At 37.6% G+C, this 26,025-nt stretch overlaps 1 protein-coding gene across 3 annotated transcripts in view; it reads left to right on the top strand.

Moving 5' to 3' along the window:
• Positions 1-26,025, top strand: part of FAR1 (fatty acyl-CoA reductase 1) — a 79,868-nt gene that overhangs the window by 16,774 nt on the left and 37,069 nt on the right. Inside the window, exons 2-3 of one of the 3 annotated variants that reach the window (XM_060399875.1) lie at positions 10,233-10,334; positions 20,031-20,226. In XM_060399875.1, coding sequence (XP_060255858.1) covers positions 20,038-20,226 — 189 coding nt within the window. In that variant the 5' untranslated portion in view covers positions 10,233-10,334; positions 20,031-20,037. Of the gene's footprint in view, positions 1-10,232; positions 10,335-20,030; positions 22,106-26,025 lie in introns of all 3 variants that reach the window. The other 2 variants (XM_004016137.6, XM_060399876.1) reach the window with 2 other exon arrangements.

Genomic DNA, 26,025 nt, shown 5'->3' with positions numbered 1-26,025 from the left:
TTATATAAATAAAGATTCTAGAGTTATTAAAATATAGTAAAAAGATGTTAGTGGTTCTCAATATACCTCTAGATGAGAGTCTATCAAAAATTTTAAAAGAAAATATATGCTCACTTACAATAATAGTCTAACTAGAATGAATTGGGTTGTTTTTGGCTGCAGGTATGTCAACTCCAAGTAGAAATCTACTGGTTAGAAATTCACAGTTAAGTGAATATGGGGAAATGAAAATTTTATTAAGTGAATGAGATTATTTGTTAGGCAAAATCAGTTGACCCTGGAGCAGCAGTGGGGGTGCCAGTCCTCATGGATGTAAAAAAAAATCTATGTGTAATTTTACAGTTGGCCCTCTGTATCTGTGGGCTTGCTTTCCTGGTGGCTCAGATGGTAAAGAATCTGCCTGTAGTGTGGGAGACCTGGGTTTGATCCCTGGGTTGGAAAGATTCCCTGGAGGAGGTCATGGCAATCCACTCCAGTATTCTTGCCTGGAGAATCCCTATGGACAGAGGAGCCTGGTGGGCTACAGTCTTCACGGGATTGCCAAGAGTCAGACTAAGAAATAGCACTCTATGATTCTGGATCCTCAGGTTCAACCGACTATGTTATACAGTACTGTAGTATGCATTTATTGAAAAAAAATCTGTGCATAATTGTACCCATGTAGTTTAAACTTGTGTTATTCAAGAATCATCTGTACTTTAAAATATGAGACCCATGGGCTGTGTTTTTAAAAGGCATTTTAGGCGGCTTAAATATTTCCTATGAAATAGGTCAGACATGGATTAAATGTATTGTTAAACCAGGTTCATTTGCCTTATATGCAGTAGGCCAAAATGCTTGCAACAGACCCAAAGGTTTGCAGTAGAGGAGTTTATTCAGGAGGCAGCCAAGTGAGGAGGTGTAGGAGAACAGATCTCAGATTCACTTCCCTGAAGGCAAGGGGTTTGTAGTCTTTATGGAATAAAGAAGCAGGGTGGTATTAGGCATGGGGAAAGGTGAATGCTGGTAGGGAAAAGCTGAGGTAATCAATATTCATTGCAGGTGTATCTAAGCTACATGCTGCTTCTTGAGATGCATGTTCAAATTAGCATGATCTAAGGGTGGATTTTTGAGCCCTCTGACATCATTTGTTGGACACTTGCATAGGCCCAGTTTTAGCGTCAGTGAAGTCAGTCAATTGTGTCCGACTCTTTGCGACCCGTGGACTGTAGCCCACCAAGCTCCTCCATCCATGGGATTCTCCAGGCAAGAATACTGGAGTGGGTTGCCATTTCCTTCTCCAGGGGATCTTCCCGACCCAGGGATCGAACCCAGGTCTCCCACATTGCAGGCAGACGCTTTAACCTCTGCACCACCAGGGAAGCCCTTTTAGTGTCAGTGGTCCCAGCCAAAAATCTTAGCCAGCTTAAACTGGATAAGAGCTGACTCCAAGTTTCTGAAAAGCAGCATAAGCCTCTGATACTGTAGGGACCCATTCTACAGAGGTATATCTGTAGCGGGTGTTTAAAGAGTCAGAAGAAATAATGAAGATGAGTTTGATCGATGGAAGCAGATTCCAAGCAGAAGGGTTTTTAAAAAGGTGTTCCCTTAGTTGCTGTTTTGTAAGACAAGCTCTTCAAGAAAATTAGAGATACCAAGGGAACATTTCATGCAAAGATGGGCTCGATAAAGGACAGAAATGATATGGACCTAACAGAAGCAGAAGATATTAAGAAGAGGTGGCAAGAATACACGGAAGAACAGTACAAAAAAGATCTTCATGACCCGGATAATCATGATGATGTGATCACTAATCTAGAGCCAGATATCTTGGAATGTGAAGTCAAGTGGGCCTTAGAAAGCATCACTACCAACAAAGCTAGTGGCAATGCCAAAGAATGCTCAAACTACTGCACAGTTGCACTCATCTCACATGCTAGTAAAGTAATGCTCAAAATTCTCCAAGCCAGCCTTCAGCAATACGTGAACCGTGAACTCCCTGATGTTCAAGCTGGTTTTAGAAAAGGCAGAGGAACCAGAGATCAAATTGCCAACATCTGCTGGATCATGGAAAAAGCAAGAGAGTTCCAGAAAAACATCTATTTCTGCTTTATTGACTATGCCAGAGCCTTTGACTGTGTGGATCACAATAAACTGGGGAAAATTCTGAAAGAGATGGGAATACAGACCACCTGACCTGCCTCTTGAGAAATCTATATGCAGGTCAGGAAGCAACAGTTAGAACTGGACATGGAACAACAGACTGGTTCCAAATAGGAAAAGGAGTACGTCGAGGCTGTGTATTGTCACCCTGCTTATTTAACTTCCATGCAGAGTACATCATGAGAAACGCTGGACTGGAAGAAGCACAAGCTGGAATCAAGATTGCTGGGAGAAATATCAATAACCTCAGATATGCAGATGATACCACCCTTATGGCAGAAAGTGAAGAGGAACTAAAACGCCTCTTGATGAAAGTGAAAGAGGAGAGTGAAAAAGTTGGCTTAAACCTCAACATTCAGAAAACGAAGATCATGGCATCCGGTCCCATCACTTCATGGGAAATAGATGGGGAAACAGTAGAAACAGTGTCAGACTTTATTTTCTTGGGCTCCAAAATCACTGCAGATGGTGACTGCAGCCATGAAATTAAAAGACGCTTACTCCTTGGAAGAAAAGTTATGACCAACCTAGATAGCCTATTCAAAAGCAGAGACATTACTTTGCTGACTAAGGTCTGTCTAGTCAAGGCTATGGTTTTTCCAGTAGTCATGTATGGATGTGAGAGTTGGACTGTGAAGAAGGCTGAGCGCTGAAGAATTGATGCTTTTGAACTGTGGTGTTGGAGAAGACTCTTGAGAGTCCCTTGGACTGCAAGGAGATCCACCCAGTCCATTCTGAAGGAGATCAACCCTGGGATTTCTTTGGAAGGAATGATGCTAAAGCTGAAGCTCCAGTACTTTGGCCACCTCATGCGAAGAGTTGACTCATTGGAAAAGACTCTGCTGCTGGGAGGGATTGGGGGCAGGAGGAGAAGGGGACGACCGAGGATGAGATGGCTGGATGGCATCACAGACTCGATGGAGGTGAGTCTGGGTGAACTCTGGGAGTTGGTGATGGACAGGGAGGCTTGGCATGCTGCAATTCATGGGGTCACAAAGAGTCGGACACGACTGAGCGACTGAACTGAAGACAAGCTCAAGAATTTCTTTTAGTCATCAGTTTGATAACCTGTGGGACAGTTTCAAAGGGTTGACCATTTCAAGAGTAATATCAGTCACTTTACCATATTCTCTGTGGCAGATTGCATTTTCTGAAGGTAGTTGTAACAATATCTTCCTTCTCATATGTTCTTTTGGTGTGACCTTGATTATTCTCTTATCCTGAGGTGGCATTTTATGCCCCTTTCCCTTAAATTTGGGTGATCATGTGATTCACTTGTGAGCAATAAGGGGTGGTCAGAAAAGGTGAGCTCCCTATCCAACTCAACAAAATACTGGTTTTGAAGTCTTCAGCAGCCTTTAAGGTTATAGCCTGAGATTGCCATGCTATCCCAGACTGCCTCATGTGGACAGAGTACATGACTGTTAACAGCAGGAGCTGGAACTGTTCAGCTAAAACTGCTTATTAGAGCTCTTCCAAATCCCTAACTTTGAGATACAGTGAGACAAGATAAAAATGATTATTGTGTATTGTGTGGTTTTCAGACATTAAGTTTTAGTGTGATTTTGTTACATAGCAGTAGATAATCAGAACACTGCTTTCCCTGAATCTGCTACTGTATACTGAAATTTATCAGTGTACACTATTTATCTGTATACAGTATTTAGATGAACAGTCAGTGATATATCCCGTTGATTTGTTCTGGGATCTGATGTTTTTATTTTGGTCTTTTATCTCTGATACATAAAACTTTTTTCTTCTGTTCTTGCCTGTATCCCTTTAGAAAAGCCATTCCATCTCTTAATTAACTATTTAGTAGAGTGTGTTTTGGTAATTGAAACTGTCATGTTTGTTGGAAAGTGCCCATGATGTGTTTATTAGGTCATAAGGACACATGATCATCTTTAGAAAGCCTTTTGTTTTGTACTTTAATTTTAGTTACTGTGATATTTGACCTTCTATTAGTTTCCTGGGGTTGCTGTAACAAAGTACTACAAATTGGATGGCTTAAAATGACAGAAATTTATTGTCTAACAGTTCTGGAGGTTAGAAGTCCAAAATCCATGGTGTGTCTGAAACCTGTAAGGGAGTCCTTCCTTGCCTCTTACTGATTTTTTTCTTAGCAGTTTTGGTATTCCTTTGCTTGTAGCTCCGATGTGTAACTCTAGTTTTGTTTTTGTTATCAGGTGGAGTTCTCCCTGTGTATCTCTGTCTTCGACTGCATCTCCTCTTAAGGACACCAGTGATGTTGAATTAGAGACCCATTTTGCTCCAGTGTTATATCATTTACCTTAACTAATTATACGTCAGTGACCCTGTTTCCAAATAAGTCACATTCTGAAATCCTAGGGATTAGGATTTCAACATGTCTTTTTAGGAGGAACACAATCCAATCCATAACAGGCTTCGAGAGAGATCGGTATAATTATGTTTTAAACCGTTCACACATTTTTACTCCAGCCTCCGCGATAGCTCAGATGAGACCCAGGTTTGATCCCTTGGTCAGGAAGATCCCCTGGCGAAGGGAATGGCAACCCACTCCAGTATCCTTGCCTGGAGAATTCCATGGACAGACCATGGGGTCACAAAGAGTTGGCCACGACTGAATGACTAACACTTTCACTTTTCACTCCAGATTATATGTGAATGGGGTTTTTAATCCGTGACCTTGAAGAAGCTCTGTTCTCTGCATTTTAGGTCCTCTTCCCTCTAGCATACACACATAGTATTTCTAAAATTTGATAGTATTTTTTTACTGTTAGACTTATTGACCCTTTTGAGAATCTGATAAAAGCAGTGGATTTTTTCCTCTAGAATAATGTAGAGATATAAGCATGGGATTGCACACTTGTACACACACATATATAAACACACTCAGAAAAGTATTTTTCACGAAACTAAGTGTCCTTGGATACCCACCTCCACGCAATCCTGTTCATGAACTTCTAGATTAGAAAGATATTAATTCCTAGCAGTTACAGATACCTAATCTCAATTTCCCTTTTAGTGGAAAACAAATGGAAAAACAATAAGGAAGAAGCAGAAGTTATGTATATGGGATATCCTCATGGTCATCATTGTAACTCAGTGTAGCTTTTGGGGGAATTTTTCATACTTAGGTAATATTTACTATGTGCTTGGCCTTCCTTGGTAGCTCAGAGGTTAAAGCGTCTGCCTGGAAGGCAGGAGACCGGGGTTTGATCCCTGCGTCGGAAGTGGCAACCCAATCCAGTACTCTTGCCTGGAGAATCCCATGGAGGGAGGAGCCTGGTGGGCTACAGTCCATGGGGTCGCAAAGAGTTGGACATGACTGAGCGACTTCACTTTCTTCACTTTAGTCTCTTTTCTGCTTCCAATCCCATTCCTTTAGCCATGTAATACTTTTATGTAGAAAAGAATAGGTACTTTTAGACCTATTACTTAAAGCCCGAAAGGCGGTGTGCCACAACTATTGAGCCTGTGCTCTACAAAGAATATAAACAAACTTTGTATCTTCCACAGTGTTGGGGTTAGCTCTTGACCTCTTTACCTTCTGTGTTATTTTTTGATTATTGTATCAAGATTTTTTGAACATGGTAGTGGTCTAGGGTTTCGGAGTCTTATGACTGAATTGTATACTCCATGTTCTTCTTCATTTGTAGCCTTTTCTCCAAAACTGTCTTGCCCAGGCTTCAGCCCTGAACAACTTAATGGACTTCCCTTTTAAAAATAAAGATATTTTTAGTCTGTCTAAAAAAGGCTATCGGTCATGTCTTTGTTTGTGGCATATCTGTATAAATGAAACCTGGCATTCATTTATTGATTTTTTTTTTTAAAGATATAACAGTCAAGTATTTACTGTCCATTTTAGTGATATGCACATTAGCTCTAGTAATAGTGGAATCATAGGCAATGAATATTTAGACTGTGCTGGTTTCCCATTGATACCTTTCTTAGTTCATTTTTCTGAATGTGAAATATTCAGAATCTTTATTTAGAAATAACAAGGGTTGGCAGACTATGGCCTACGAACTGTCTTCCTGTTTTTGTGAATAAAGTTTACTGGAACACAACCATGTCTATTTGCTTATTGGTCATGGCTGATTTTGTGCCCCAAATGGCAGAATTGAGTAGTTGCTGCTAAGATTGTATGGCCCACACGCCGAAAATATTTATTACTTGACCCTTTACAGAAAACCTCTGCCAACACTTGGTTCAAAATATTTTGAAGTTAATTCCCCCCTTTTAAGAATATTTGAAGTTTTTTTTTGTTGTGGTTTTGTTTTTCAGTCATAGGATCTAAGGGATATTAAAAGGCCATTCAGCTCAGCATTCTGTCCTACTGCTTCTTGAGTTTCCTTCAGTACTCCTGCCGAGTTGTCCCCCAGCTTAGAGGTGTAGGATGGTGTGACAGAACAGCATTGGATATGACTGTGTTAAGCACAGAATTGTCCCTAACTGGGAGTCGTCAGTGACTCCCCATGAAACGATAGAGAAGTGGGTTATTCTTTGTTTTCCCCACTGTCTCCATTGGTAGGTTATTTACTTTGGGTTAGTTACATGTTAGAGGCACAGAGGAGTCAGTTTTTAAGAGGAAGACAGCTAAACAGATTCTACTTTAAGGTATAACTGTAGGTGGAAATTTATAGGAAGCTGGAATGAATGTTTGGACATTGTCTAGAGACTTTCGTATTCGGTGCTTAGTTTTTCTAAACAAATTTATAGCAGCTAAAACTTAGAACTATAACTATCTTGTCAGCTTTTACTGTCTGTGTTCAGTAAATACTGGTACAGAAAGAAAACATACAGGTAGAGCCAATCTCACTGCAGACCTTCACTGCAATATTTGGTACTTTTGTGTACTTGATTCCTTGGTGAGCATAATGAATGTAGAGGTCCTCTCAGGAGATGGGAGAGAGGGGTATCTGATCCAAAGATCAACGTTATCCTGATGGGGGAAGAATTTCTCACATTCCATTTAGGAAATCCAGCCTGTTAAAATCTTGTTAAACAGCAGTTTCGCAGTTAAAGCACCTTCTTGTTTTTAATTTAGTAGGTTTTCCATCTAATAAAGAAATGGAGGGCTTCCCCGTTAGTTCAGTGGTAAAGAGTCTGCCTACCGATGCAGGAGACATAGGTTCGATCCCTAGTCTGGGAAGATCCCACATGCGGAGCAGCTAAGCCCCGTGTGCCACAACTATTGAGGCTGTGCTCTAGAGTCCAGGAGCCCTAGAGCCTGTGCTCCACAACAAGAGAAGACACTGCAGTGAGAAGCCCACACACCACAACTAGAGAGTAGCCCCTGCTTGCTGCAGCTGGAGGAAGACTCACATAGCAGCAAAGGCCAAAATAAATGAAAATGTGCACAGCCAAAGATAAATGAAAGAAAAAGGAAAAGCTCAGGTCATAAAGATTACCAGAAGAAAGCTAAATACTGTGTATCTTTACACAATGATACTCTTCTATTTTCACTTTAAAAAGATTTTTCAAAGTTTTTTTTCCTCTTAGATGAAAGGGAGTTTGTAAATTGTTAGAGGACAAAAGATAATGGAGTCTGGCTAATTGATGGGAAAATATACTCTTTCAAATATTTTTGATGCCTTCTGATTTTTCTATTTTACAAAAATAGTGGTTTTTAAAAATACATAACACATGCACTGGATATATAGTGAAAAACAAATGTCCATAATTTCTCTTCCTGAGTTATCCAGTTCTCCCTCCCAGAGGCAATTGTTATTATCAAGTTTTTGGCTTTTTTTCTAGAAAAATATATTTATTTATAAACATATGCATTCATTTTTTCATTCTTTTTCCATAAAAGGTGGTATATCATACAGTATATTATATCTTGGCCTTTGAGATTAATCATGAATCTGTGTCTCACGTCAGTATAAGCTGAACCACCTCTTCTCTTTTTCAGTCCTCAGAGGTTTAGTTTAAACCTCCTAAAATCATTAATTTCCTTCTCATAATTAAAAAATGAGTTTATGTGCATGTGACTATAATAGTATATAATCCAGAGATAATTAGCTATGAATTGGGCTTCCCTAATGGCTCAGAGGGTAAAGCGTCTGCCTGCAATGCAGGAGACCTGGGTTCGATCCCAGGTCTGGGAAGATCCCCTGGAGAAGGAAATGGCAACCCGCTCCAGTATTCTTGCTTGGAGAATCCCATGGATGGAGGAGCCTGGTAGGCTACAGTCCACCGGGTTGCAAAGAGTCGGACATGACTGAGCAACTTCACTTGCATTTTTACTTTGGTAATAAAATTTTTTTTTCCTAGTCTAAAAATTATGCCCATAAGTAAATGATGATTTGCAGGAAAAAAAAGATTAATTATTTTTAGACTGAAATATTATAGATCAGACTAATTGTTGAGGGACTATACTGAGAAATCATTGACAAAGAAATAGAGGAAAGGTGAATACAGAAATGTAATTATGTGCCCAGCCTTAATCTTACACAAACGCCATGAAGTGAAGGATGGGAGGTATATATGCTGTCTATATGTTTCTAGAGATGAGGAAACTGCAGAAACAAACAGATAAGTAAGATCACCCCCAAGAGAAATGAGTGCACCTGGATTTCAGCCCAGCCCTGCCAGACTCAGGTCCCTACTGCATTATGGCATTGGGTTGTCTGAAAGGTTTGTTCCACAAAGAGAGCCTAACTTACTTATCAGGAAACAGTTTGTAACAGGACCAGATTCAATAGAATACTGAAAATGGCCTCACTAGAGATTTAGTTTTTTAATAGTTTATGTAGGGGAGGAAAAACTTTTCTTCTATCCCTTTATGCTCTATGACTGAGGCTTGCAAATCAAAAAGACAAAAGATAGATTAATAGAAAAGGCATACATACATTTTTTAAGCTTGCATAAGGGCATCACAGAAAAGTGAAGACCCAAAAAGAGGTGGTTTTCACCTTGAGACTTGAGAGCTTATATACCGTATTAAAAAGGGTTATAAATTATGGAGGTGTGACTAGACACAAAGGAGTTTGGACTTTAGGGGCAATATATTTTGGGAAGGTAAATATGTGGGAAAACTAATAGAAGATATAGGTTATTTTAGTAAAGTTTTTGCATCTTGGTGCTAACTTTCCATCTTCTTTATCACCATAGAACTCACCCAGAGAGTCCTCATTATGACAGCCCTCATTTCTTGGAAGTTTCTGCTTTTAATCAAATGAGAGAAGGTCTGAGAAGAATTCTTTCTGCATATGTTAGATCTCACTTCCTTCAGCTCAAAGTAATCCATGTGCCATTAGTGACAATTTGGGAGTACAAACTTCTGAGCCCATGCTCCATTACACAAAACTCACTGTTTTTCAAAGGTAGTTAAGTGTAGTATGTAGTATTTATTTATCTATAGGTATAGATATTTGTATATATTGTTACAGGTGTTTGTAGAAACATGTTTGAATTTTGTAATCAATCTTAAGCAAGACCTTATGCTCTCAGAGCTTCTTGTCTGCCTTATCTTATTACCTCTACTACCCTGGGGTGGTTTTTTAAAATTTATCCCAATAAATAATTATGTTTAGGAAAAGTCTTTCAGTGGATTGGGTAGAGTAGACTTGGAAATAAATCCACTAACCTTTGATGAATGTTTACTTCTTAACCCAAGAATGTTGTCTTTTTATTTAAACTGATAATGGTAATAATTAAGTCCACCTTGGTGGCCTTGTGAGTCAAATTCTGAGTTTGACAGGAGACCTTTTCCTTTCTCATTCTCTTTGTTGGGTGCCTCTGGAAATGGCCTTCAGGGAAATACTGGTAAAGTCTACAGCCTTTGAGTTTTAACTATTAAAGAGTCTACCTGCATTAAGCAAGAAAAATTACTAAGAAGACTTGTAGGAAATTGTATCTGAAAGCATGAGAGATACAGTTTTTTGTGCTTAATCTCTCCTTTTCCTGTCTTGCCTTTATTATTTATTTTTCTTATCACTGGTGAGTCTTCTGTAAAACTTTACTTCAAGCCCATGGATCTGCCTTGTTCCTTCCTCCCACCATATCCTAATCTCCTACTGTTCACATGTGTCTTTCTGCTTAGCAAGTGTCTGAAACAACTACTTGAAATGTGTTAAAATTTTAATTTGAGTTGTTCTTAGCTTTAATATAGGCAAGAAAGTGAAGTCACTCAGTCGTGTCCGACTCTTCGCAACCCCATGGACTGCAGCCTCCGACTCTCCTCTGTCCAAGGAATTTTCCAGGCAAGAGTACTGGAGTGGGTTGCCATTTTCTTCTCCAGGGGATCTTCCCGACTCAGGGATTGAACCCGGGTCTCCTGCATTGCAGGTGGATGGTTTACCCTCTAAGCCACTAGGGAAGCCCAATATAGGCAAAGGAACTCCCATTTCTTGGCACTAAAGAGCTACTTTTTGGGGGCAGATTTTTATGGTTTTCTTGGTTTTGTAGTACCTCAATCTCTCACTTTGATTGCTTTGTCTATTTAAATAACACTTTTTTTACAGGTTGAAAATGAGAGAAAACTTACCTAATTATTTTATCTTAACTAAAAGTAATTTTATCTTAACTAAAAGTAATTTTACTTATCTAAAAGTAATGGGACAACATAGTTGGCTTCTCATTAATATTAGGACTTTAAGAGAATACAGTTATTTTACACAGGTGCAGTTTATGTTGATTGGGTGGGTGTTGTCTTAGAATTATCTGTGGTTTCTCTGTTTGTTTCCCTTTCAGGCTCTTTTTGCCCATGAGACCTGCATGTTCTCCTTTTATGAATAAGGGAACAGGTTCAGAGTAGTTTTATCTTAGGATCTCATGGCTTCAAAGTGGCAGAGCCTGGACTTGAGCTTCTAGCAAGTGAATGTATCTTAGTTTCAGTAGCTTTGTAATATGTTCTCTTAATGTAAGTTTACATGCATAATAAAAACCCACTAGCAAAACCCACTTTAGCAAGAAAGCCTTGAAAGTAATTGTGATATTTGGTACCCATCATTTTGCTGGTCTTCCAAAAGATTTCTGCCTCTTTAACTTTTGAACCATAAAGGATAAGGTACTTTTTGAAGAAGGTACCCAGCTGCCACTGCTCGGTGGTTTTCCTAAGACAGCTCAAGAACAGTGAAAATAAATATGAGTCATGTTTCACTGCTTCTCTGCCCTGGCACATGGAAATAATACTGCTGCTTTTCTAATTCTTGCAGTGCTTCAGATACTTTTCAACTGATCATAGGAGCGTTAGATATCTTTTCATTTCAGTAAAATCACACAGTAAGAATCTAAACTGCATGTTCTGGAAGGATTGGCAGCATTTCTCTCCTGGCTTCTGCTTTTCTGGTAGTTTTCGGCCATACCGACACGACTCTGTGGAAAATGCGATCAGTCTAGACTTTGCTTAAAAAAATTCTCATTTGTACTTGCTTTGCCAGTAAGTTAATAGGGTAAAGTGTATTGGTGGGTGGGGGGATCAAGAATACCTGGAGACAATGTAAAAATACTTGGTGCTTGTAAAGTTTGTGGTTGCATTGTGATAAAGTTGGGGAATTGTGGAAATCTGTTCTTTCTTCCATGAAGAAAACCCTAAAGATAAAATCACCTGCAGATAGTTTTAAGCTAAATACCTGAAACTAATAAGCAGTTTCATTTTATAGCTTTCTTAGTCTTTATACTCTTAAGGAGAGAGTATTAAGTTTGGTAAAAATTTTTGTTATTTGATGTTAACAAACTGGCTATTTAGGCTTTGTAGGGAGAGTGTTCTCCCTGATAGATAAGGAAGAAAGTACTTAGATGTGTTATTTTTAGGATTGAGCCAAGCATGTATTCAGGCTATAAATCCTCAGTGATTAAAGGGAAAATTTGCTTAGTATCTTTTTCTGTCTTAAATGCATGTGTACACCTCTGGAAAACTTTCTGGTGCCTGGTATCTGGTAGGTGCTTAATAAATATTTGTTGAACAGATTTTTACATAGGAAGGAGATGAAGCTCAGAGAATTAGATAACTTGTTCTAGGTCGTTTGCTCAGGATACTGTGTTTGACATATATTTGTATGTAGTTGTTATTAGTATTTACCAGATTTGTTAGCTGTATTGATGCAGAATTATTCTTCATTTCTCCCCTATGACAACTTTAAGGCTCTAGTTTTAATTAAATTGGGGTTGGCAAAGTCTTGAAATAGTCTTTTTATTTATTTATTTTTGATCTTTTTTTTATTTTTTAAATTATGAAAGTGTTATAATACATTTGCAGGAGACTTGGAAAATACAGAAAACAGTTGCATATAGCTTCACTATATATTACAGTTATCTTTTTAAGTAGATATTAAAAGAGTTTTAGTTGGAGTTTCAATATCAGACTCTTAAAAATTAATAGAACAAATAGACAGGAAAGTAGAAGGATGTAGTAGACTTGAAAAGCACTGTGAACTAATTCAACATGATTAAGATTTATACAATTTTCACACAACAGGATACAAATTCTGTTCAAGTTCCCATAGACTATAAACCAGGAAACACTGAAACTAAAACAAGGGATCTAAAACAAGGTGCAAAAATTTCATGGTCTACAGGTATTGAAATCATAGAGTTTGTTCTCTTATCACTGTAGAATTATGTTAGAATTCAATATCAAAAGATAGTTGGAAATAACCTACATGTTTTCAAGTGCAGGTTGACATTTACCCAGAGAAATCTTTGATTTAACCATTGAAAACTTCCATAAAATTAAAAGACTGGAAAAAACAGAGGGTGATTGCAGAGAAGAAAGCATTTAAATGAGAAATTAATATCAAGGACATTTAAAAAACCCCATCGTATTTGGAAATTTAAAGTCTTCTTTTAAATGATGGATGTATCTAAGAAGCCATTATAAGGAAAAGTAGAAAATATTTGTAACAGAGTAAAAATGAAAAGAGAATTTATCAGTATTTGTTGCATATAGCTGAAGCTGTTCGTTACAACTAAATACAATGTAGAATCTTGAAAGTATGAAAACATAGTGGACACTGGCATAAAATTTTGTGAAGTTTGAACAAAATCTGTACCTTAGTTAATCCTGTATCATGTTTCCTGTTTTGTTTTTTACAACACAATATTTCTTTATGTTTTCAGAATTGGATTAGAGATTTCAAGCCTCATTCAAATTTAAAAAAAAAATCACTAAAATAATAACTGAACTAGAGACTTCTAGGAGTAATGCTAGATGCCAGAATGAATCCACTATATCAAAAGTTTTGAGTGAATATAAATTAGAAATCTGGCATTCTATTCCTACTTAGACAAATGGAACCAAAATGTCATTAATTTTTTAGCTAAGCAAAAATTTAAAGTTTCCTATAATATATACATTTATATATACTCTCTCTTTTTATATGTATCAAAAGCTTTTCTACACTTCATAAAAACTTGAGAAAGAACAAAAAAGAGATAGGGAAGTTGGAAAACATAAACTAAATGAAATGAGAGTACTTAATACAAATAGGAAAAGTGAAACAAACTAGATAAAAGCAAAAGATCATTATAAAAGTCCAGTTGTTTTTAAACATGGCAGCTCATTAGAATCACATCTGGAGCTTTGTAGAAAAAAAATACCTGTGGCATTTGGATTAAAAAAAAAAAATTCCAAGGTAATTCTAATGTGCATCTGGGTTTTAAAAAGTAATTACAGGTTTTTCTATTAAATGGTAGTTTTAGTGATATAGAATCCTATTATTTTCTGTTGACCAGTCAGGATACAGTATTATTAAAATGAACAATAGTAACATAATCTCAGAAGTAAAAGATGTTTATCAGTTTTCACAATCAATAGCCAGACAAAAAATAAAAGATCATTACAATTACAAGCCATAATGGAAACATGATTAACCTAACAATGTAAAATAATTACATACAGTTTGGGGGGTTAAATAGAGTGATGTGGTAAGTGGAAGTGAATGCATACACCGTTTTTATCCACCCAGTCAGTCTGTGTCTTTTGGTTGATGCATTTAATCCATTTACATTTAAGGTAATTGTCACCGTTTATGATCCTATTACCATTTTCATTTGTTTGGGGTTTATTTTTTATAGGTCTTTTCCTTTTCTTGTGTTTCCTGCCTTAAGAAGTTCTTTTAGTATTTGTTTTATAAGTGGTTTGGTGGTAACTTTTACTTGTCTGTAAAGCTTTTGATTTCCCCATCAAATCTGAACTAGACTCTGGCTGAGTGTTCTTGTTTGTAGGTTCTTACCTTTAATCACTTAAAATATATTGTGCAGTTCCCTTCTGGCTTGTAGAGTTTCTGTTGAGAAATCAGCTGATAACCTTGTAGGCCTTTCCTTGTATGTTATTTGTCATTTTCTCCTTGTTGATTTTAATTGTTTATCTTTAATTTTTGTCAGTTTTACTACTGTGTGTCTCAGTGTGTTCCTCCTTGGGTTTATTCTGCCTGAGGCTCTCTGTGCTTCCTGGACTTGGTTGACTAACATCTGAAGCAAGTCAGATGTTAGTCATTATCTCTTCAGGCCTTTCCCAGTTTTCTTTTCTTTTTACTGAATTTGTAGCTCTTCATATATTCTGGGTAGTAATTGCATTACGCATGCTACTACAAATATCTTTTACCTGGTTTGCCTTTTCTGTCTATTAATAGTGGTGTGAGATGAACTCAATTTTAGTGGTTTCCAGTTTGTCAACATTTTTCCATTTTGATTAGTACTACTTATGTCCTATTTAATAAATGATTCCCTAACCCAACTGTGGAGATGTTCTGTGTCATATTCTAGTCTGCCTTTCACATTTGGATGTATAGTCTACCTGGAATTCATTTTTGTGCATGGTATGATATACTGTAGTCTTTTCTTCTTGTCCCAATACCATATTTCTGTAGCTTTATAATACATCTTAATACATGATAATGTAAGTTCTCCAGCTTTGTTCTTACTGTTTGTCTTGGCTACTCTTGGCCCTTTACATTTCTGTATCATTTTAGAGGCTTAGTTTCTATACCTAAACAAAAACAGCTTAAACTTTGGTTAATGTGTTGAATCTGAGGAATATAGTATACACATCTTTCTACTTATTTAAGTATTATTTAACTTCTGTCAATATTTTTTAGTTTTCAGTTAGTATCTTTTACATTTACTTCTAATTTTTGGTATTTTCAAAAATAATTCATTAAGGTAGAATTCAAATAATATAAAATTGATCATTTTAAAATGAAAAATTCACTAACATTTATTCCATTCAATGTTGTGCAGCTATTGCCTTTGTCTAGTTCCTAAACATTTCTGTCTCTCCAAAGTAAAACTCCTTAAGTAGTTTTCCTCCATTGCCCACTCTCTTCACCCTTCAGTTCAGTTCAGTTCAGTTCAGTTACTCAGTCGTGTCCAACTCTTTGCAACCCCATGAATCGCAGCATGCTAGGCCTCCCTGTCCATCACCAACTCCCGGAGTTTACCCAAACTCACGCCCATCAAGTCAGTGACGCCATCCAACCAGCTCATCCTCTGTTGTCCCCTTCTCCTCCTGTACCCAATCCCTCCCAGCATCAGGGTCTTTTCCAATGAGTCAACTCTTTGCATGAGGTGGCCAAAGTATTGGAGTTTCAGCTTCAGCATCAGTCCTTCCATTGAATACCCAGGACTGATCTCCTCTAGGATGGACTGGTTGGACCTCCTCGCAGTCCAAGGGACTCTAAAGAGTGTTCTCCAACACCACAGTTCAAAAGCATCAATACTTCGGCGCTCAGCTTTCTTCACAGTCCAACTCTCTCATCCATACATGACCACTGGAAAAACCATAGCCTTGACCGTCTAGGACTTTTGTTGGCAAAGTAATATCTCTGCTTTTGAATATGCTATCTAGGTTGATCATAACTTTCCTTTCAAGGAGTAAGTGTCTTTTAATTTCATGGCTGCAGTCACCATCTGCAGTGATTTTTGGAGCTCCCCAAAATAAAGTCTGCCACTATTTCCTCTGTTTTCCCATCTATCTGCCATGACGTGATGGGACCAGATGCCATGATCTTTGTTTTCTGAATGTTGAGCTTTAAGCCAACTCTTTCACTCTCCTCTTTCACTTTCATCAAGAGGCTTTTAGTTCCTCTTCACTTTCTGCCATAAGGGTGGTGTCATCTGCATATCTGAGGTTATTGACATTTCTCCTGGCAATCTTGATTCCAGCTTGTGCTGCTTCCAGCCCAGCATTTCTCATGATGTACTCTGCATATAAGTTAAATAAGTAGGGTGACAATGTACAGCCTTGACGTACTCCTTTTCCTATTTGAAACCATTCTGTTATTCCATGTCCAGTTCTAACTGTTGCTTCCTGACTTGCATATAGGTTTCTCACCCTTCAGCCCCTGCCAACTGCTAGTGTGCATTCTGTCTCTATGGATTATCTATTCTGGTTATTTCATGTAAATGAAATCCTGTAGTATGTGATCTTCTATATCTGGCCTTTTAAAGTTAGTATGTTTTTGAGATTCATCCTCATTGTGTAGTACATTTCAGTATACTTCATTCCTTTTTATGAATGAGTAGACTCTCTATGTATATACCATGATTTGTTGATCCATTCATTTAGTGATTTGGGGGCTGTTTATATTTTTGGGCTGTTGTGAACACTGCTACTGTAAACAGGTGTATACATGTACTTTTTTGAGTACCTATTTGCAGTTCTTTTGAGGTATATATCTAGGAGTGCCATCACTTCATGGCAAATAGATGAGGAACAATGGAAACAGTGACAGACTATTTTCTTGGGTTCCAAAACCACTGTGAACAGTGACTGCAGCTATGAAATTAAAAGACACTTGCTCCTTGGAAGAAAACAGCAAACCTAGACAGCATATTAAAAAGCAGAGATATTATTTTGCCTGCAACTGTCCGTATAGTGAAAGCTCTGGTTTTTCCACTCGTCATGTACAGATGTGAGAGCTGGACTTTAAAGGCTGAAAACAGAAGAATTGATGCCTTCAAATTGTGGTGCTGGAGAAGACTCTTGCGAGTCCCTTGGACAGCGAGGAGATCTAACCTGTCAATCCTAAAGAAAATCAGTCCTAAATATTCATTGGAAGGACTGATGTTGAAGCTGAAACTCCAATAGTTGGGCCGCCTGATGCGAAGAACATTTCATTGGAAAAGACCTTGTTGCTGGGAAAGATTGAAGGCAGGAGGAGAAGGGGATTACAGAAGATGAGATGGTTGGATGGCATCACCGATGCCATGGACATGAGTTTGAGCAGGCTCCAGGAGTTGGTGATGGACAGGGATGCCTGGCGCACTGCAGTCCATTGGGTTGCAAAGAGTTGAACATGACTGAGGGACTAAACAACCTAGGAGTGGAATTGCAGAGTCATGAGAATTATGTGTTTAACTTTTTGAGAGACTGCCAGACTTTCCTATCATCAGCTGAATCATTTTTCATTCTCTTCAGCAGTGTACATGAATTCTAGTTACTCTATATCCTTATCAATTGCTAGTTGTTATTGTCCATAATTTTGGGGGCTTTTGTATGGTATTATAAGTGGTATAGTTTTTTTTTTTTTTAAACTTTGTTTCCTGTGTTTTGCTGGTGTATAGAGATACATTTTGGAAAAGTCAATGGCACCCCACTCTAGTACTCTTGCCTGGAAAATCCTATGGATGGAGGAGCCTGGTGGGCTGCAGTCCACGGGGTCGCTAAGGGTTGGACACGACTGAGCAACTTCACTTTCACTTTTCACTTTCATACATTGGAGAAGGAAATGGCAACCCACTCCAGTGTTCTTGCCTGGAGAATCCCAGGGACGAGGGAGCCTGGTGGGCTGCCATCTATGGGGTCACATAGAGTCGGACATGACTGAAGTGACTTAGCAGTTAGCAGAGATACATTTATATATATATATATATATATATATATATATAAACTTTATAACTGGTGACCTTCTTAAATTCAGTTGGTAATTCTGATATTTATTGATTGAATTTTCTACACACATTTGCATTTATGATTTCCAGTGCTTTCTTATTCTCTATTCCTTTTTCATAGTAGTTTATTATTTGATGGATGGGCGGTATTCTTGTTGAATGACTTAGAGGGTATTTATTAGAATTTAAATTTTCTTAAAATTTTTTACTTCTTTAGTATTCTTTGTGATTGATTCTGTTGCTTTTCATTTTGGTCCTTCTTAATTTTCTTAAATATCTGATGATCCTTGCTGCTGCTGCTGCTGCTAAGTCGCTTCAGTCATGTCCAACTCTGTGTGATCCCATAGACGGCAGCCCACCAGGCTCCCCCGTCCCTGGGATTCTCCAGGCAAGAACAGTGGAGTGGGTTGCCATTTCCTTCTCCAATGCATGAAAGTGAAAAATGAGAGTGAAGTCGCTCAGTCGTTTCTGACTCTTAGCGACGCCATGGTCTGGTTATCCATATTTATGAAGGACTAGAATGGTTGATTTTGGTAGCTGATACTGGCTTCCTTTCAGTTTTCTGAAGTCTGTTTTTCCAAGAGAGCTTTCTCTCCAAGTGGAATTACTGAGAGCTCTGTATGAATTTGTTTTAAGGGCCAGCAGCATTCAGATAGCCTGGGGACCTAAAATTCATTTCTGGGGATCGAGTGCTCTGAAGACTTCTTTTGTTTTGGTTGTTTTTGTTTCTCTCAATGCCCCGTCTTCCCTACCTGCATTTGTGGATGTTTAGAGCAGCTTCAAGCTCAGCCCTCCTTCTCTTTTTCTCTTTCATCCCTGGTGCCCCTGCTGGGTGTTCTCAGCAGTTCTGGATACTAAGCCAGGGAGCCAAAATTTATAGAGGAAGTAAGACTGTCGGGAGTGGCTCTGCTTTTCTCTGAGCAACCTTTAGTTACCTGGATTACTCTATGCTTTAATTTAGCTCTTGATCCTGAATTTGGGTTTTCTCTTTAGACGATTGAGATAGCTCTTACCTCATTTTGGTCCTTTCCTATGTTTGTTTTGCTTAGGTTTTATTTCTTCTGCTGTGACTTCTCTATCATTTTAGCCTCATTTATTTATTTTTTCCCATCTTCCTTTTCTTACTGCTTGTTAATCGGTTTTCAGAATGTAATGAATTTTTTATAATTGTGAAAATTTTAGGGGTAGAATACATGTATCTATTCCTTAGCTTAAATAAAACACAAATACAGTTGAAGCTCCTCATTCTCTTCTCTGTGTTACACTCTCTCTAATGCACCCATAAAAATTATCATGTGTGTGCATTTCTAAACAATAAATGGCATTCTTTTGAATATGTTTGAACCTTAAATAGTGACATACTGCATGAATCTTTCTGCATCTTGGTTTTTCCGCTTAACCCTAGTTCTTTTATTTGTTTTCTCTTAGCATACTCACTCTGTTTTCTCCTGTTTCAGTGGAATTTGGGTAAGGAAGATCACTCAGCCTATATATTTCTTACTAGGACTTTTTTTAAAAGGGAGACTTAAGTACCTTTTGGATATGTTATCACTACAGACATATAAAAGAAAGGACTTGGTGTTACCTCTTGTTTCAACTGGTGATGATAGGTAAATATGACACCTCACCATGTTATACAAGCTAAGCAATTGAGTCTTGCTGCTGACCTCTATTTGGTGTTATAAATACTTTTGGAGACAGAGAAATACCATTCGTTTGTGTTTGGAGTTTAACTGAGGTTTAAGTGAAGATTTCTGTTCCTATTGCTGAAGGAATTTTTAGAGGTCACTTGGTACAAGCTGTGTTAAAGAAACCCAGGGCCAGAGAAGGTGAGTGACTTGATTGAGGTGATCCAGGGAAAAAAAAAACACAGGGTTTAGAAGCTAGCAGTTCGTTGTACTTTCTACCTTACTCCAAAGAACCAAAATTTAATAATGTTCTGTTTTGTTAACGTTCATCTTGGATTTTTGCCTGTCCTTTAAAATACTTGAATACCAAGAGATTTTTAGTAGATAAGAATTAGCATAAATCTTGGAACTGATACTTATTTGTCATGTTTTCTTTAGGATCAGAATGGTTTCCATCCCAGAATACTATGAAGGCAAGAATGTCCTCCTCACTGGAGCTACTGGTTTCCTAGGGAAGGTACTTCTGGAAAAGTTGCTGAGGTCTTGTCCTAAGGTCAATTCAGTGTATGTTTTGGTGAGGCAGAAAGCTGGACAGACACCCCAGGAGCGAGTAGAAGAAGTCATTAGTTGCAAGGTAAGTATGGGAAGTAATCATTAAGAAGAGAGAGAAGAGTGTGTTTGTGTGTATATTATTATAATCATCAACAGCCTAGTATCCTGGAAAAAAATTAGTAGAAAGTCCTATAAGAATGGCAGTAAACTGAATATGAGTCCTGATCAGTAGGAGATAAAATCCTCCATGATAAAGTTGTATAACAAGTTCTAAAGTACCTTTATGTTATATGTTTAATGTGTTTTTAGAATATATGAGGCAAGTTATCTGTAATTACTAGACGCTTTAAATAGTTTTCAGAATAATAATAATTGAAAGTTACTTTCTAATAAACTGTGCTATGATATACAATACTTTGACAACAGTTAAAATTTTGTAATCACTAATTGCTCCCCATGAAAATATTAGGAAGTGGCAAAATCACATACTCCTGTTTGACTAATAACATGACAGAAGGGTCATATAGAATACAGAGTATATCATACATTTAAACCTTTAGAAAAACATTGCTGAGGGAAAAATGGAGATGAGCTGGAGTAAAATTATTTCATGGTCATAAGCTTTTGAATTTTCTCAAAATGAATGGATTTATCTGACATTTGTTGTTAATAACTTTGGTATAGTAGCTATGTAATTTTTTAGTTACTAGATAGGTATTTGATACCTTTTAACCTTCTAGGGCAGCTGTGACTTATATTAAAAAAAAAAAGAGACCAAAACCAGAAACATCTTGAGTTACTCTGAGCAGTCAAAGAATTGCTAAGAAGTATCAAAAGATATGATTAATTCTAGATTAACAGCTCTCTTAGAATTAATAAATAAATAATTTATTAGAAATAATTTATATTCCATTCTGGTTTGATCTTTCAGTAGAAATCCGTAGTTAATAGTGGCTGACCTTTATTGAGTGCTTACCTTGTGCCAGGCACTATGTGCAAAACACTTTGTGTATGTATTTAATTATTACAGCAACTCTTGAAGGTAAGTGTTGGTGTTACTCCCATTCTACCAGATCATATACTTAGTGTTAGAGCCAGTGTTTATGAACTCTTAATGATTGGACCTTAGAGCTCATGCTCTGGTAGGCACAAATGTTGATACATCCATTTTGCAAATATGGACAGTGAGTCTCAGAAGTTGTCATTTTATCTGAAGTTGTGTAGCTAATAGATGCTGGATATAACATAGATGACTTGATAACAAATTCCTTTCTACTTTATAGCATTATTTCCTCAGTAGATAAGAAAGTAAGGCAAAGATGATGGAAGGCTTTGTGATTCAGTGGGAAAAGTAATCTTGAGAGTTGGATACTTTACTGGTAAATGTTGTAGCTGGTACATGCTGAGTGAAAATAGCTTAATTTCCCAAAGGCAATGGCTAAAAGCTTGGTACCTTTTTCACAAAAATTAGAAGATGGCAAAAGCAAGAAAGAAGTCGGTGAAGATCAGAGAAAAACAGAGTTAACAACAGCAGGAATGAGTCAGTTTATGGATTAGGGCAGTAATAGGAAGCTTATCTCCTAGGAGAGATAAAGTATGATAAAGTGAAAGTGGCTCAGTCATGTCTGACTCTTGGCAATCCCATGAACTATATAGTCTGTGGAATTCTCCAGGCCAGAATACTGGAGTGGGTGGTCTTTTCCTTCTTCAGGGGATCTTCCCAACCCAGGGATCAAACCCAGGTTTCCCGCATTGCAGGCGGATTCTTTACCATCTGAGCCACAAGGAAGTCCAAGAATACTAGAGTGGGTAGCCTAGCCCTTCTCCAGGGGATCTTCCTGATCCAGGAATTGAAGCGGGGTCCTTGCATTGCAGGCGGATTCTTTACCAATTGAGCTATCAGGGAAGCCCAAAGTATGATAACAGAAGATCAATTGAAAGAAAAGATAACACCATACAGGGTAAGACCTGTACAGAGGTGTGGGAGTGTTTAAATACAACTTTTAATTTTCTTAAAATTACAGCATTATAATAAAATACAGTCACCAATATTCACTACAATGACTTAGGATAAATTAAAAGGTTAAATTATTGATATATTTAGACTGTTTTCTTTACCAAGGTGTTATATTGTTTGGAAATGATTTCCATTCAAATATAATTTTGATTCAGAAGGATAAACTTCTTTCTTTTGTGAAGCATTCATGTTTTTCTTGTTTGTATTTTCCTCTTATTCATTAAGGGGTAATTCTAGACCCATAGGGTTTTAATAGTGAGGTGTAAATTAATACTAGTTTTTCCTTTTAAAAATAAATTATTTGAAACTATTAGTAAGACATTAAAGAATAAAAATAATACTTACTTTTATCCCATTTGTCTCCACATGAAAACTGTAAATAGTCCTTACTTCAGCTAGAAAAACTTCTTTTCCCTGAATTAGTTTTAAAAAACAAATCTAGCTCTTTGAGGGCTACTCAGTTGACTATATAGCTCACAAGGGTAGTTATACTCTACCAATATTCTCCCCGTTGCCACAGACTCCCATGCACTTGTGTTCTTCCCCTTTGTCCTTCCTTCCATTAAGATATATGAGTCTTACTCTGCATTAGAGGTGTTCAGTCTCTCAGTTGTGTCCAATTCTTTGTGACCCCATGGACTGTAGCACACCAGGCTGCTCTGTTCTCCATTATCTCTTGGAGTTTGCTCAAATCCATGTCCGTAGAGTTGGTGATGATATCTAACCATCTCATCCTTTGCTGCCCCCTTTTCCTTTTGCCTTTAGTCTTTCTCAGCATAGTGTTTTCCAGAGGTCGGCTTTTCACATCAAGTGGACAGATATTGGAGCTTCAGCTTCAGGCTTCAGCATCAGTCCTTCCAATGAATATTCAGGATAGATTTCCTTTAGTATTGACTGGTTTGATCTCCTTACAGTCCAAGGGACTCTCAGGAGTCTTCTCCATTACCACAATTTGAAAGCATCGGTTCTTTGGCACTCGGCCTTCTTTATGGTCCAACTCTCACATCCATACATGACTACTGAAAAAGCCATAGCTTTAACTATATGGACCTTTTTGGGGCGAAGTAATGTCTCTCTTTTTTAATACACTGTCTAGGTTTGTCATAGCTTTTCTTCCAGGGAGCAAGGCTCTTAATTTCATGGCTAGATTCTGTATAGATAATAAAAAAAGATGTAAGTTAATACTTCAGTATTTACCACCATAAAACCTAGCTATATAATAACTATGATTGAAGAATCTGCCTCTTAAAGTGTGGTAGGTACAAAGTTCATTTTCAGTTTTTTTGTGAGAGCTGAGATTGACTCAGCCGTATTCAGTGTCATTTTAAAATTAAAACTGTTTGGTAGCCTAGTATAAGGATGTTTTTAAAAAACATGATATAATTTATAGCTTTTTTTTCAAGTGACTTTTAATTGTAACTCTTGAGCAAATTATTTGATAATGTATATTGACTGCAGTGTGTAGCAGATAGTATTATTACCTTATCACTGTATTTTTTCATATCCTCCAAATAGGTTGAAAGATTCTTCAGCCATTTAAAGCAATGATTCTCAAACTTTTGGTCTCTAGACCCCTTTACACTTTTAAAAATTATTGAGAACTTCAAAAAGGTTTTGTTCTTGTGAGGTTTTGTTTCAAATATCTTATTGACATTTATCATAGTAGATTCTAAACCAGAGACATTTTTAAAGGAAGAGAATATATGTACAAGCACACATTCCATTAGTCATCAAGAGTGATGATATCATCACAAATGTAGCTTTGGAAAATTCCTCTCTATACTTGTGAAAGAATGAAAGTGAAAAATAACTAATGTTTTAGTTTTATCATGAAAATAAAAAGTTTTGACTTTGTGAGGTACCTAAAATAGTCTGAAAGACTCCTAGGAACTTACCACACTTTGAGAACTGCTGCGGATTAAGAGGGTTCAGTGTTGCTTAGACCATTTAGGGACATCCTTCTGGCACATTCTTAGGGATATACCAATAGGGGCAAAAATCTTTATGCTTTAAGGAGGAAGCTGACTTTTCCAGATATCCAAAATTAATTTGAACCCAAGCTTGGCAGTAAAAATTCCCTTAAAACTTTCGTAAAGGGAGGAGGCATCAAGGGGGCTTTAAGACCACAAGGCCTATTTTATGTAATAATGCCTGCTTGTGTGTTTTGTTGCCATCTCTGCCATTTGTTTACTCATGTTTTATTATGAACCACTTATAATTGGTGTAATTATAATTGGTATGATGGTTTAGTCACCAAGTCATATCTGACTCTTGCAACCCCATGGACTGTAGCCTGCCAGGCTCCTCTGTCCATGGGATTCTCCAGGCAAGAATACTGGAGTGGGTTGCTGTTTCCGTCTCCAGGGGATTCTCCCAACCCGGGGATTGAACCTAGGTCTCCTGCGCTGCAGGTAGACATTTTACTGATTGAGCCACCAGGGAACCCCTATAATTGGTATAACCACTAATGATCGTTTCCCAACACACTTTTTTCCTCTATTGAGAGGTTATTTATTCTTACTCATTTTTTATTTTTCAGAAAACATATTTTGTGCCTGCTCAGTGCTGGGCATTTGACTTGCTATAAAGGGTTGAATTCAGGATTAAGTAAGAGTTGTTGCTTTAATGGAACCTACAGTCTACAGAGTTTTTAAGAAGGGGGTTGAGGAAGAGAAAGTATAGAGGTGTTAGGAGAGATTGGATAGGAGCAATTGTTGAAGCTGCTGTCTTAGTTGGAATTGAGGGCCTAAGTAAAATGTGAAAGAGTTCGGCATCTTCTCTGGAGTCTCCAGGGTAATGCTTCTAGAATTTTTCCTCACCAGTAAGCCTTATTTGTAAAGGAAATGATTATCTTCTACATAAAGCCTGAAATTTTATTTAAATTTTGTAGTTTAAACATATGGCCATTATTTTACTCTAATCTGCTAAAGAGGACTACAACCAAAAAAAAAAAAGTGATAAGGTTTGGATTTTAGAAATCTGATCATTTTAAACATTGATCTGATATATATATACTGCTTATGTCTGTGCTGAAGGATCGTACAGTCCCCAAGTATTTGTCTAAATATCTGACTACAATACTCTATAAAATTATGTCATTTTATTTTATGCCTTAAAATATTATATCATGTTTTTTAATTCCCCCCAGCACATCCTACTGATTATTCCTAGGGTCATTCACTCTCACATATATATAGCGTAGCTGCTAAATCAATAAAATGAGTTCTTTTTATATCAAGCAGCAATTAATATGTACACTTAAAGTTGTTAAACATTTAAATAGAGTCTACTATGATTTTGAAACAGGAATAAAAGAGCATAAGCATAGGGCATATACTGTAGTGTGATATTGTCTTCTAGCAGAATTTCTCAACTTCAGCACTCTTCACATTTTAGGAGAGTTAATTCTTTATTGTGAGGAGCTGTCCTATGCATTGTAGGGTGGTCAGCATTCTTGGTCTGTGCCCACTAAATGCCAGCAGCTCCCTTTCCTCAACATCCCAGTTGTGACAAAGCAGAATTGTCTTTCAGTTCAGTTCAGTTGAGTCGCTCAGTCGTGTCCAACTCTGCAACGCCATGAATTGCAGCACACCAGGCCTCCCTGTCCATCACCATCTCCCGGAGTTCACTCAGACTCACGTCCATCAAGTTGATGATGCCATCCAGCCATCTCATCCTCTGTCGTCCCCTTCTCCTCCTGCCCCCAATCCCTCCTAGCATCAGAGTCTTTTCCAATGAGTCAACCCTTCACATGAGGTGGCCAAAGTACTGGATTTTCAGCTTTAACATCATTCCTTCTGAAGAAATCCCAGGGCTGATCTCCTTTAGAATGGACTAGTTGGATCTCCTTGCAGTCCAAGGGAC

The sequence above is a fragment of the Ovis aries genome, chromosome 15, assembly GCF_016772045.2.
Source record: "Ovis aries strain OAR_USU_Benz2616 breed Rambouillet chromosome 15, ARS-UI_Ramb_v3.0, whole genome shotgun sequence".
Lineage (NCBI taxonomy): Eukaryota > Metazoa > Chordata > Mammalia > Artiodactyla > Bovidae > Ovis > Ovis aries.
Note: the sequence above shows the minus strand (reverse complement) of the source record. Positions and strands in the feature narration are given on the sequence as shown.